The 14566-nt window shown below is 41.5% G+C and overlaps 1 protein-coding gene across 9 annotated transcripts in view; it reads left to right on the top strand.

Moving 5' to 3' along the window:
* The window catches only part of ppfia1 (PTPRF interacting protein alpha 1), a 44369-nt gene extending 34325 nt beyond the window's left edge, over positions 1 to 10044 (top strand). For 3 of the 9 annotated variants that reach the window (XM_080301410.1, XM_080301417.1, XM_080301431.1), the window contains 13 exons: positions 1269 to 1393; positions 1498 to 1670; positions 1778 to 1871; positions 2947 to 3028; positions 3130 to 3330; positions 3653 to 3715; positions 4459 to 4485; positions 6072 to 6247; positions 6462 to 6559; positions 6639 to 6814; positions 7635 to 7703; positions 7807 to 7975; positions 8471 to 10044. In XM_080301410.1, coding sequence (XP_080157536.1) covers positions 1269 to 1393; positions 1498 to 1670; positions 1778 to 1871; positions 2947 to 3028; positions 3130 to 3330; positions 3653 to 3715; positions 4459 to 4485; positions 6072 to 6247; positions 6462 to 6559; positions 6639 to 6814; positions 7635 to 7703; positions 7807 to 7975; positions 8471 to 8532 — 1515 coding nt within the window. In that variant the 3' untranslated portion in view covers positions 8533 to 10044. Of the gene's footprint in view, positions 1 to 1268; positions 1394 to 1497; positions 1671 to 1777; positions 1872 to 2946; positions 3029 to 3129; positions 3331 to 3652; positions 3716 to 4458; positions 4486 to 6071; positions 6248 to 6461; positions 6560 to 6638; positions 6815 to 7634; positions 7704 to 7806; positions 7976 to 8139; positions 8205 to 8448 lie in introns of all 9 variants that reach the window. The other 6 variants (XM_080301427.1, XM_026192789.2, XM_080301429.1 and 3 more) reach the window with 6 other exon arrangements.
* The last annotated feature ends 4522 nt before the right edge of the window (positions 10045 to 14566 follow it).

Raw genomic sequence — 14566 nt, forward strand, 5'->3', positions numbered from 1 at the left:
TGTGTGTAAATTAGTGTTGCCCTCTAACTTACACACAATATAAAAACTTCTACAAGGGTTTGAGCTGTCACTTGAGAAAGGATCATGACAAAAAACAAAATAAATCAGTTAAATTTGAGAAAAAGAATTGTTGATGCTTACAGAGGATGAAAATACAAAATTATTACAGTATTTTCAAGTTTCAAGAACTGGTGTGAGAAGTATCATCAACAATCAGAGACCTAGAACAACTACCAAGACATTAGTGAGTGACTTAGCCAAGTAGGAAATTGTAGTCTCAAAGCAGACGATGACTAGAACGCCGCATGGGAATGGACAGAGGTTGAAGACTAAGGAAAACTTGATTTTCTACAGAAGAGATACCTTTGAGCCAAATTGAAGGATGCTGAAAACAACCTGGAGAACGATTATGTATGCTGGAAGGGCCTCTTTTGGTCAGATGAGCTCTTTGCTTATGATTTGAGAAAGAAGGGCGAGGCGTGTGACCCAAAGAACACCACCCCAGTAGTGAAACACGATAATGGGAATATTATGCTGTGAGGATGCTTGAGTGTGTCTAGAACTGGGAATCTCGTCAAAGTGGGAGAAATCATTACGGAAAGATGTGACGCTTTTGAACAAAAACCTCAAGTAGTCTGGGTTGTGGCTCTGTCTTCCAGTGTCTTCCAATACAACAATGACCCAAAAAATATTTGGCTCCAGGTCAAGACCATCAAATCTGAAGGAACTTCAGACATATAACAGGAGGTCTTGGTTAGCTTTTAGTTTACATTGTACAAAATACACTAAAGAAATATTTACTTACCTGGTGAACTGTTTAAGAAGTGCTAATAGCAGGTTCCAGGTTTAATTTTGAGGCAGGACTTTTCCCACGGATCCCTCCTATATGTTACATCAGTGACTGGTTAATACCATAATTAGAAGCCAGGATCTGTCAATCATTCTTCATTTTCCCTCCACATTAAAAACACTCGTAGCAACTTTGGTTTCTTTTTTGTTTGTTTTACAGTGTTCATCACTTCGAAGTTCGTTCTCTTTTGGGAGACTGAGTTTCATTCTCCTTTTTGCCTTTGTGAAATTACACTGCACACAGTATTCCCACTAAATAATTGATTGTTCACAGTACTGTATCTGTTACCAATATCCAGTCTGTATGGATTGTTCATAGTCCACATACAGTGTAGCCTCTTGGTGTGTATTATGAACAGTAGGGTTTTTTCATTGTTGTTTTTTTGTTCCATTAATGTTTCTCTGTCTGTGTCATGCAGTCTACTCAAGATGATAAGGCTACTATTCATTGTGAGACGTCACCCCCCACTACTCCACGTTCCATCCGACTGAATAGGGAGGTGGGCCACGCCGCTAGTCACGAGGACATCCGAGACATCCGAGGGTAAGACGTGCATTTTTATCCAGGAAAAATTGTTTTAGTGTTTCTGGGATTTAAACATTTGTTTCTTCTTTCTCTATCTAATAACTTAACCCTTATTTGTGTAGGCTGAGCAGCCTGCAGGATGGACAGGGCAGTAACCCAAGCAGTAGCAACAGCAGCCAAGACTCTCTCAACAAAGCAGCCAAGAAGAAAAGTATCAAGTCATCCATTGGACGCCTGTTTGGGAAGAAAGAGAAAGGTCGGCCCAGCATTCCTGGCAAGGATCCTGCCAGCCAAGGTCAGACACTAGCAGCAGTGCTAAGCTGATGTTCTGGACATGTATGCTACTAATAGTGATGAGTTTATGATCTATGTTAGATCTCTGAGCTCAATGTTATGTTCTAGCTGGCACTCCCGAGGCAGAGAGCTCTCCGAAGGATGGCTTGGGTGTGGGCACCCTTGGTGGTCCTGCAGAGAAAAACAGGAAGCTACAGAAGAAGTAAGTGTCTGTATGACAGTCCCATCCCTTCCAATGTTTATGCAGAGTAAGAAAGCGAATATAGAGGATAAAAGGCTCTTGTAATTGTGCAGATATCAGTCTGTGTTGTTGTGCTGCAGTCCAGGGCTGCCTCACAAGCTCTTTCTGGCTCACGTGCACAGCCTTTCATTCCACCCCACGGCATTTCCATCGCAATCATCTCTCACATCTCCTGTTTTGTTTTGGGGGTTTTTGACACTTTCATTCTTAGTTTTGTTCAAGCAAATTGCAAACACCATAAATGTTTTGCTGTCACATGGCCCTTCAATAATCATCAGTTCATTCTTTCTCTTTATTTTTTTTCCTTCTTTTTCACATTTTGTACCACCCCCACTCTCTCTCATTCCATCTGTAGTCCAAAGACTGGGTAAGTTGGCTCATGTTGCTTTTTGCCTTGCCCGATCTTCTCGCATTTGGCTTCACATTGACCTCACCAGTAACCCTGCAGACCCCGACCAAGTATCTCTTTGAATGTCTGATAGATTTTCCATGCTGCTTTTTATCCTGCTTTCCATAGTGGAGCATAACTAACAGGAATGTGTGTGCACTGATTGTAGTGAGTGCAGGGTTTTCCTTTTGGAGCATGACGTTATGCACTACAGCCATAGGAAAAATGGAAGTTGGCTCTTTGCGTGTGTTCTTGTCCATAAAATAAACATTAGCATAGTTATATTTGTTTGTTCCTACACTCCTTTATTTACGTAAAACTGAATTGTTACTTAATAACGTGCTTTTGGACATTTCTGCCAACTCTTTAAAATGGATCTGCTAAACAGATGGTGAGCTTGTTGATGGTGTGGCACACAGCTACATCTAGTGGAGCACTGAGTCTTTCTTGGGTTCAGGTCCTGTGTTTGTCCCCTCCCCCTTTCCCCTTTCTCTCTCTTTCACTCAGTATGCATGTCAGCTAATGTCTTGGGGTTTGTGTGTGCATAATGGGATTTTGTGACAAACATTTGGATCTGTGGCTGTGAATATTTTGGTCCTTGAGCAAGTGAACCACCAAGTTGGCTTTCACATGTATTGCGTCTTCCAGGCATGAATTACTAGAAGAGGCTCGCAGACAAGGCCTCCCGTTTGCCCAGTGGGATGGACCAACTGTTGTGGTTTGGCTGGAGGTACAAGACCAACACAATTCATTTTAAAAGCAGTAAACTCAGTAGCATGTCTAAATCATTAATCCTGTTTAACTGTTGCTAATCTGTCCCCTTCTGGCCAGCTGTGGGTGGGCATGCCAGCCTGGTACGTGGCTGCATGCCGTGCCAATGTGAAGAGTGGAGCCATCATGTCAGCACTATCAGACACAGAGATCCAGCGGGAGATTGGAATCAGCAACCCACTGCATCGTCTGAAGCTTCGTTTGGCCATCCAGGAAATCATGTCTCTCACCAGCCCTTCAGCCCCACCGACCTCCAGAACGGTACCCGTCAGTGCATTCATACCTGCAGCTGGACCACTGTGCATATTTAACACTGATCACATTGCTTACACTTTCAAAGTCTTGATGATACTTTTAAGCACTGTCACATTCATATCATCTCATTAGCATGACACTTTTGACTGCCTACATACTTAACATGTACTAATGCTTGAATCCAATTTCTACTGGTTTCATCTGAGTTCAGTTGCTAACAATGAATGAAACAAATGCTTCATAGTTTTTTCTCCATTTGGCTCTCTTTCTGGCCTTCACCACTCTTCCCGCTTGGCGCATTTCTGATTGGTTGGTGTCAAATGATCAGACCACAGGAAACGTTTGGGTCACACATGAAGAAATGGAAAGTTTGGCAGCCACGCCTCCCACGGTTAGTCTACCCTGATTGGCTGGGCACTGGTGGCTTCTCACATCTATGGTTGTGGTTGAGCTTTGTTTCAAGTTGTCTTCAGTATTGCCAGACTTCACTTATTACATTGGATACGTCCAGTATGAATTTGGCTGCGTGCACGATCACTGAGTGTCTTGAAACAAAGCCTTTTTCGTTCCCCTAGTGGGCGACTTCTTTGTTGTTCTTGGATTGGGCTCATGCTCTTCTTTAGTCCTTGTACAGTATATGTATGTTTCACCTTTTGTATAGCTTTCACCTTACATGGACATAGATGGAATACACATGAAGAACTACCTCCCACTACCAAAGTTAGATTGGGCTGTTTATGAAACATTGCCACTCATTAGTGGGTGATGTATAGCCAAAAGAATCAGACATTACACACACATTTGTCTGATACCAGAAATGCTTCTCTTTAATAGATCTGGTTGGGTTAAACCTTTTGAGGACAATTTAATGTCCTCAAAAGGTTTATAGGTTAATGTTTTATTCATTTATTTATTTTCATATTTATATATACCTTTGATCACCCAGCATTTGTATTTCCTGTTTGATGCCTCACCATTTGTTTGTCTGTTATTTTCCTGCTATTTTTACTGACTTGTTATTTTGTTTATTGCTTTATACTTTCCACTTGAAGCTTCTCTAACCCCAGCACTGCACACTAACCCCTCACCTTTCTGTTCTTCTCACCATGCTCACTCTAACCATGCTAACACCAGGAGGATGACGAGGGTAGCTGGGCCCAGGTTTGCATACGTTCTCCAAAACCCACCTATTCTCACCTGTGATTGTTTGTTTGTTTGCTTGTTTGTTTTGTTTTTTTAAATTCGGTTATGATTGCCTTGTACTCCTTTATTCACAACAAGCACATTCTAGCACAGTTTAATTTGGAGCTTGTCTGCATACAGTTGCTACTATAGAGGTTTGCTCTTAGAGCGAAAGCAAACTGCTCCAAAAAACTCCAGCTGAATTTTTATGTATCCAGTTTAGTTGAGCAAATACATGATAATATAATAATGAAACAGTACACTATCTGCACAACAGCTGCTGAGAGGCGGTGCTGTAGTTCAAAGGAAAATAACAGTAAAATGAAACAGAGTAACCTTACACAATGATTTCTTTTAAATCTGTAGTGAGTTCATCCAATTAAAGTAAAAATATATCTATTTATTTAATTATTTTAAACAACTTTCAAAGATAAATCTATAAACATGAATAAATGGCTTTGATTATCTGCCAAATCAGATCTGATGCGTTAAACTAATAAGCTGTACTTCAACATCAGGCACGACTTAATCGTTACTTTCCTCATGTTCAATGCAAATAAATCATCCAAGAATATGCTTAATTAATATTTAGTATAAACCAAAACTTAGATCCTAATTCATTTTAGTGGTAAGAAACGAAACTTTCAGGGTTTTATGTTATAGTTTTTAAAATATTCATGTTCAGCAGCTGCCTCATGAAAGGTGAAAGAACAAAGCATTTTATTAATTGTAAATTAAATATGAATTTCATGTTTCTTCATTAAATGTTCATTCAGCTGGACAGCTGAGCACAACAATCGATTTGAGATGGAATGATCGGTTAGTAAAATAAGTAATGACAAGGGGCAAGATTGGTTTTTGTTTAGTTTTTTAAACATGTGTCTGAGAGGAGACGGGTCAAGTCAAAAAAATGAAGTCCACTAAAAGTTTACCAACCAATGTGACACGTGACGAAAGAGCCAACAGTCAAAGCAATGTTGGAGCTTTTCAGTTGACCACAGTCTGCAGCCAAGTCACAAATTAATACGAAGAAAAGCTGTGGGTGTATGTGTTAGCTTCCTTCACACTGTGTCAGCTTTCCTGATAGAAACCGGTGCACTGCCACTGATGTGTGGAGTCTTTTCACAGATAACTTGCTTCATTTTGCTTTGTGAATCAGGATTAGTCGACCTGATTATTTACATCCTCAGTGCATACACACACTTTGGTTTTGTCTTCCTTTGTCTCTACACAATAAAGAAAAAAATGTAAAGCATCCCTTCCTGGACTTATTCACTGTTGCCGGGCGACTCACTGGGTTCATCTAGTTGCTGAGTTGCAGATTTGTCTCCCACCTTTTACGTTCTTAGACTTTCTTAGATATTTTCTATAAACTGGTCATTAAACAGGTGGAAACATTGTTGATTATCATTCGAATATTTTCTTTTTTTTTAATATATACATTTTTAATCAGTTTGCTGTTAAAACGGTTAATATACACCTGCTGTAATTAGCCTCTACCACGCCTCCATCTTTTTAGCCCACTCTCTCAAACACCAGCTAAGTCTCATCTTCTCTGACTGTAGACTTTGGCGTACGGAGACATGAACCACGAGTGGATCGGTAACGAGTGGCTGCCCAGCCTGGGTTTGCCACAGTACCGCTCCTACTTCATGGAGTCGCTGGTGGATGCCCGCATGCTTGACCATCTAACCAAGAAGGATCTTAGGGGACAGCTCAAGATGGTGGACAGCTTCCACAGGTGAGACATAGATTCATTTTTATTAGCAGCAGTGAATATCTTGAAGAAACCACAGCCTACTACAATCATGCCACGCATACATGCAACTTTGTCCTTTCTGCCACTAGTCAAAAAGAAATAAAACAGCTTACTTTGGGGAAAAAGACGAGCACATCGTGGCAGATTAACAACTAAGAGGCTCCACAGTGAACGAGTGTGTGTGTTTGTGCTACAGGAACAGCTTTCAGTGCGGTGTGATGTGTCTGCGGAGGCTCAACTATGACAGAAAGGAGCTGGAGAGGAGGAGGGAGGAGTCCATGCTGGAGTTTAAAGGTAATACATGCTTTTTTCTTTCCTCATTAAAACAACTTGGTGTTATCGTGCGTCACTCATCTCTGTTTTGTGCTTTCAGATGTGCTGGTGTGGAGTAATGAGCGTGTCATCAGTTGGGTTCAGGCCATTGGTCTCAAAGAGTACAGCAGCAACCTTTGTGAGAGTGGCGTCCATGGTGCACTGCTCGCCTTGGATGATACCTTTGATCACAACGCCCTGGCCCTGCTGCTGCAGATCCCCACTCAGAACACACAGGTGCACAAAACCAAATGTTTATGATGTTTCACCATCCAGCTGTTGCTTTTCATATTTGAAGGCCCAAACATGGTCACTTTTCTCACATGAGAATCAGTTAGTCCCAACTCTGTCCAAAAAATCCTTTGTTAGAACTGCAAGTGCATTCTCACTACTGTTTATTCGGTTGCCTGTGTGGTCTATTTTCACAGCTGGCATGTTAAAAACAAGTGTAATTAGACTGCATCACACACGTTTGTTCTTGTCTAAATGTTTCCAGATGTGCAATTGTACAGACCAGTTTAAATAAAAGTGCCGATCCATATAAAAATAGAATTTCTGCAACCACCTCCTATAAAATAACTGAGATCCATCAGGTGCTTAAAGATACCTGTTAGTTACTCATTGCTTGCTTGGGCCAATGGGCTCCTCCCAAAGACCTTAAGCTTTGAGTTTGGTGCAGTGCCCGGGCCATACAAAGGAAATTGATGTACATTTATATACATTTAAATTTTACTTACAAGATGGGGTTTTTGTTTTTTTTGGGTTTTTTTGTCAAGCCATTGAGATAAGTGGCACTGTGCTCCATGTGTAACTGCAGTGCTGGTGTCAGCCTGACATGAGTGACCTGAGGTTTACATCTGAAAGCGCATAATTATATAGGAAGTTGCATGAGAACGGGAACTGCACGAAATGGGTTTTGATGACAGAAACGAGAGATTTAGTGAGGACCAAAGTTCATTTCAGATCAGCTGCTCAGCAGACAGGAGGATGAGGACAGTGCAGGTCAGCGCCAAGGTCTTCTGTTAATCTCATTCTTCTTCTTTTCCTTCCTCTATAGGCCCGGGCGACTCTTGAGCGTGAATACAGCAGTCTGCTGGCGATGGGCACAGACAGGAGAATGGAAGAGGTGACAAACACGGACATTTGCTGACTAAGTAACAATAAGAATATCTGTGGACTAAAAACGTCTCCTGTCTTTCCCCCCTTTTCTTTACCTCATCATATTCTAGGATGATGATAAGAACTTCCGCCGTGCTCCCTCATGGAGAAAGAAGTTCAGGCCCAAAGACATGAGGGGGATGTCCTTGGGTGCATCAGATACCCTGCCTGCCAACTTCCGAGTTACCAGCAGTAGTGCGGCATCTCCCTCGACTCAGCCAAAGAGGAGCCCGATGGATGGTAAGCAGAGAGAGCGGTGTCAGTGTGCGCATGGTGTGTGTGAGACGCTCTGTCGATGCTTAACATCTCCTCACGTGCACTCGCTTCTTTTTGGTTGGCTTTGTGATGATGCTGTGACTAACGGCATGTCTTTGCATGTGATTTCTGCCTACGTGGAAATACAGGAAGTCAGTCTATACAGAGGCTGGACACTGCCACAGTCAGGACCTACTCTTGTTAACACACAACGGTAAGACCGCACATGTCAAAAATGATGAAATCCTCAAATCAGAGACGTGTATGGCTATTTCTTCACTGCTGAACTGCTCCTCTATGCAAGCAGAAGTAGCTTTCTCGTACTGGAGGTCTCTGCTCTAACGCACGTTTTACGCATCTCTTTCCTGTTTCTCCCTCATCTCAACCCATCCACCCACCTCTCGGCTTCTGTCCTGCTTCCCTCTCACGTCCGGTGATCTCTCGCATTCCCTTCTCAGTTTATCCTCATTATTTCTATAGGTAACCGCTGGTCAGACGATGAAGGGGAATTCCCTGCATTCAAGACCAGGATGATGAACTGAAATAACTTGCAAGGACCCTACAAAGATATTTTGCTTCTTGCTGACATCACAGAGAAAGACTTTACTCACTAATTTCAGTATCCCTAGAAGAGCTTTTCTAGATTTACCTACATTTGTTATTATATATTTATGTAAACCAATGGGATTGTTGATTTTAGAATTTCTATGTAACCCCTTTTTGCCTCTCTCCTCTTAATCACCCCCCCACCTTTTTTAATTTTATTTTAATAAAAGCAACATTTCTCCACTGTGCCCGCATTAAGCTCAACTCTCAGATGTATGTAACTGAATATTTCAACAATCTGGAGTTTGTATATTTCTACCAACAGACATTTCATCTAATCTTTTTTTATAATTCTGATTCAGTTGAACAGATGTATGTTTTTGTCTCTCATATTTGATTTGAATTCTAATCAATGAATTAATTCTCAAGTGACTTGGATACGTGATATAACTTAATTCATATCTTTGCCCTTTTTAACTGTTGTAATATTAGTAGCTTATTACTTGTGATTTAGTGTAAATGCAGCTCTTAGGTCAGTGGATGTGTGAATATCAGAGAAATTGCTGGAGTCGTCAAACCGTTTCACAAACTGCTCAACACTGTGAGTCCTCCATCTAACTGCTGGCAAGCCCAGGCGATGGTGACAACACATATCATGTGAAACGCAATATATTTCTCTCTTGTCTGTTTATTTTCCATACCTGTGATACCAAAATGAAACTCTTAAAGAATTAAAGCCATATAATTGTAGCAAGGATAAAAACTACAGAGGGCTACATTTGGATGCAAGTAAAAAACAACAGATTTCCAGGTTCTCTGCAGTTTACCTTGCATGCAGAATCCACTCCGCTTATATGCACCCAATTTATCCCTTTAACAAAATCTTCCTCACCTCTGGAGAAATGCTCACTCGTGCAGAAGATCGTTAAACAAATGTGTGGATGACTCCAAAGTGTGGAAACTCCTTCAACGGACCAACTTCACTGAGGCCTCAGTCGATCCCCACTGTCACCAGAAGCCCCTGATGGTGGTGCAGTCCACCAGCAACCCTTTTTTAAAAACACTCTGTACAAAGATTTTATATCAAGCCTTACTGTTTAACTCCTCTCTGTCGTCTCTTCTTATTTATTACTCATTCGTGTTTTGTGGCGTCAGTAATGCTTCCAGAGCTACGTCTGAATGTTGCAGTGCTACTTATGTTTTTCCGTCTACACTCACAACACGGGTTCCAGCATAAGCCTTTGTGGCAAATGAGTCGGAACCGGAGACTTTTCTTTTCACTCTACATGTAGTTGAAGCTGACATTAGAAATGTTTTTTGTTTGTGATTTAGCCATTTATGCACAATGCAAATCATGTTGCTGTTTTTATTCCTGCTCTTCCTGATGAATCTTCTGATCTTGTAACAATGATGTACAGTCTGAGTACTTATAAACTATTTTTATCACAGTATTATTTATTGCTTACTTTCAATAAAATACTGAAACCTATTTTCCACTGCAAATAAAAGACTGAAGAGTTGTCTTTTCTGCTCCTCCTGCAGTGGACAGACGGTGTCCTTTAACAAAAAGCAGTGCGAGTTTTCCTGGATATTTAAGTATCCACGAGACTTAGTAATGTCTTTTTTATTATTATTATTAGATTGATACATTTCCAAAACCTTTCTGCTATCCATCTTCTTCCACATTTCTGGGGCCAGGCTGCGAGAGCAGCAGCCTTAACAGCCCATAACACTTTCTCCCCGGCCACCACTTCCAGCTTGTCCGGGTGAACACCAAGGCGTTTCCAGGCCAGCTGAGAGATACAATCTCTCCAGCATGTCCTGGATCTGCCCCCGACCCTCCTCCCGGTGGGACATGCCCAGAACACCTCACCCAGAAGGCGCCCAGGAAAACTGCAAATCGCTACCTTATCGTGGTGGAGGGGTTTGTGTGTCCCAGGGATCCCAGGGGCTATGTAGTCCGTCGGGGCTTTTGTCCGCTGGTAGGGCCCTCTATGGCAAATTCATCATGGGTGAGGGACCCCTATGAGTAGAACATCAAGGGAACAGTTCACCCTGCCCAGGATGGGCTTACTGAGGCCCTGCCCTGGAGCGTGCCTGATGGTGAGCGTCTGGTGGCTGGGCCTTAGTCCATGGGCCCTGGCTGGACACAGCCCAAAAAAGGAACATGGGTCCATCCTCCTGGAGGCCCACCACCCGCATTAGGCACTGTAGGGGTCGGGTGCATTGTGTGCCAGGTGGGGGCTAAGAGTGGAAGCCCTGGTGGACTAATCCCTGGCTACCAACACCAAGACCTTTCTGCCCAAAACACAAATTCTAATAAAAATGGAGGTTTACCAAAATAATTTCACCTAACTACAATGGAAGTAGTTGCTGCATCGTATATTACACCACCCTACATCAAAAAATAAAGGTTCTGCTGTTTTCCAGAAAATAGTTATTACCTAATTCAACGGTGAGCAATGTTCCCTCTAATTTTTCATGTGTCTGAGCGAACACACAAACTCCCTGAGCGATCCCTTGGACCACTGTGAGCAACAGCAGACGTGTGCACTGTGGTGACGCCAGCATCAAATCCATGCAAGTTACATGGTTTATTAAAATAATAAAATTACAGCATTTACATTTATGTTAGACTACTTTTAATTAACTATTTTAGCCCACTTACAATGAAAATTTAAAAAAACAAAACAAAAAAATCTTGTTCATGACCTGTGTAGCATGTTAACACTATTGGAAGTAAAAATAACTTGAACTCCAATTTTGAAAACACAAGTTTCTTTTGTTTTTTTTTCATAAAGCTCTGACTTGTATTATGAGTCTGAGTCTGGGAGAGAGTCTGTAACTCTGTCTGCAAAATACAGTAAATAATGACCAATGTTGGGTAATTAATTATATAGTTACTTCTTCAAAAAAGTTACTGAGTTTTGCAAACAACAAAGTTTTTTGCAGCTGTTTACCTAAAAATGCAGCCAAGGTGTTTTTTTTAAATAAACATTTCAAACTATTTACAGAACAATCAGCTGTTCTGCATCAAATCTGATGCCACACAAATTATTTGTGCCGCTCCAAAAAATAATTTCTGTCAACTATGAGATGAAGGAGAACAACAGCCTGATACCTGCAGGCCTGACAGCAGCAGATGTGTCACTGCTGTAACACCTGTAACACTCAGCAGTCGCCTCATTGTTCTGACACACAACAACAAAACTATTGACTACACTACACACTAACTACACACTAACTACACAAGATTTGCGCTAAACGTGGCAAATCTCTCACATCTCAAAACACGCCGTCATTCCTAAAACTTCCCACTTCCTAAATAACTAAATGCCATGTTGCCATATCATTTTTTGATTGGTCGACATGGTACATTTTTCCACCAATAGGAAAGGGCGGAGTTTTTTTGGGTTTTGTTTTTGCTCACAGGCTTTCGAGCGTTTTCCTTATAAAACGCCGTTTTTACCGTTTCTTCCTGCAGTAAATATAAACAACGACAGTATTCAGGAAGAAAACCAAACATTACAGATATTTTTATCATAACTCTGGTTTTACGTGGCCGATCAACACAATTTAAAAACTGGTATAAAGTCCACACTTTTTATGTCAATTGTTCCGTCTGTCCTGCTCACATCTCCAATGGTTGTCCACGTTGTCATTAACGTGGCTTCACTCCACATCCAGGCTGTACCTGCTGCGGAGACTCAGGTCGTTTGGAGTGGAGGGCCCACTCCTGAAGACCTTCTATGACTCTGTTGTGGCTTCTGCTATCTTTTATGGTGTGGTCTGCTGGGGCGGCAGCATCTCTGCTGGGGACAGGAAGAGACTGAACAGGGTGATCCGAAGGGCCAGCTCTGTTCTAGGATGTCCTCTGGACCCAGTGGAGGTGGTGAGTGACAGGAGAACGGCGGCTAAGCTGTCATCCCTGATGGACAACATCTCCCACCCCATGCAGCAGACTGTGACAGCACTGAGCAGCTCCTTCAGTGGGAGACTGCGGCACCCACGGTGTGGGACGGAGAGATTTCGCAGGTCTTTCCTCCCCACTGCTGTCAGACTCCATAATAAAGACTTTAACTGATCAAGCACACACATCCATACATATGCAATAATACTAAGTGCAATAATCCTTTCTGTCATCGTTGTATTTTTACTCAGTTGTATATAGTATTTGTATTTGTATTCTATTTTTATCTTATTGTATATTTATTTTATTTTATTCTACTGTATATAGCATTTTATTTTATTCTATTCTGTACAGTTGTGTACTGTATTTATTCTTATTGTATTCTAATTTTTGCCTCATAACTTTTGCACTGTCCACTTCCTGCTGTGACAAAACAAATTTCCCACGTGTGGGACTAATAAAGGTTATCTTATCTTATCTTATCTTATCAGCCGCGCTGCTTTGCTCGCTAAACACCGGTGTCGGCACATAAGGACGCTGTCATAGCCTGACAAAGAAGCTGATTAGCTGCGTATATGCGAATGTGAATCGCATCATTGGCTGGACTATGGGATAAGGTGCCATCGTTCTGATCCCATACGGGAGCAGCCAGTCACTTACTGACTCACACTGCAAAACAGAATTGTTAAAGTTTTCATTTTAATTTCAATTCAGGTTCGATTTTTTTTTGTGCGCAACGCAGATTTTCTGTGCGCAGAGACCGTGCCAGCGGTGCGCAATTGCGCACGCGCGCAGCTTAGAGGAAACGTTGACAGTGAGTTCAAAGTTTATTCAGTTTTATCACAAAATGCAAATTGGTGGGGGTTTTTCACATATGGTGAATTTATGCTCAGTGTATTTCAGCTTCTCCAGCACAGTTAGCATATTTTCACCGGTTTCTTTTAACTGGACAGAATGACCAGTTGTCCCAGATGCCAATTGCTATTACACCATAGGACACATTTTAGGCTCTTGTTTGAGCAGTCAGTCAACAGCTTCCACTCATCTCCATTGCACTAAAACACTTTCAACATGAACACAAAAGAAAGTCCTCATCCATTTCAAGGAATGGAATAAGATCCTCCTCAGATGAATGAACAACTGGGGTCACAAGAGCTACTAGTAGATGTCGAATGCTGTTCATGTGGAGCAGTGGCGGTCCTAGCCTGTTTGGCGCCCTGGGCGAACACTCCCTCTGACCTGCCATTATCCAATGACACATCTGCTTACCTGCATCTTTTGCTCATTTCTCCTCCTCTTCTTTTCTATTTTTTCTAAACTGAGCACCTGATGGCTTTGAACTTTTCTTGTTCATCTTCCATTGGTTTTAATTTTGCACTCCAGTATGAACACAAATCCCCCATATCGAGGACCACCACAACATAACCTAACAGACCTACACCTTAGTTCACAGACTCGCTTTGTCTAGGGTGCATTTCTTGGATTTCGCACAACCCAGGATTCAAATCATGAATACATAATGGGCTTGGATTTACATCATTATGAATGAAATGTGCTCTATTTGGAAGCAGCCTGGTTGTGTGAGAGACTTTAAATCATCAAACTGTAAATTATACATTTTAAATTGTTATTGAGCTTTACTGATGACAATAAAGTTTTACTTTGACTTCAGCAGCGAGCAGGCGCACAGAGGGCTCTCGCGCTCACTTTTCATGTATAGAATTTAGAAAAAACATCGGTGCAAATTATAAGTCTGTATCATGATGTCTGGTGTTTTTGTGTTTGTTGTTTTGTTTTTATTTTGTTTTATTTTGCGAGTTGGTTATTAGACGCTGCTCCAGCCAGCCAGAGAATCCCCGCCGTCCCGGGGATTCTCTGGGGTTTTCAAGTTTTCCAAAAAACTTGAAAACCAACATTCTAAAATGAGAAAGTGGAAAACATTCATGCATCAGGAGTGAACATCCCAGCAAATGCACCCCAAAAGTCCGAACATGCAGTGCTCAGAGAAATTCAAAAAAAAGAAAAAGAAAAATCAAAGGACATAATCAAATTCAAAATTGTTTGGAAGGATTTTTTCTCTCTAAATAAGATCTATTTATAGATGTGACAAGAATAAAAAC

The sequence above is a fragment of the Astatotilapia calliptera genome, chromosome 1, assembly GCF_964374335.1.
Source record: "Astatotilapia calliptera chromosome 1, fAstCal68.1, whole genome shotgun sequence".
NCBI lineage: Eukaryota > Metazoa > Chordata > Actinopteri > Cichliformes > Cichlidae > Astatotilapia > Astatotilapia calliptera.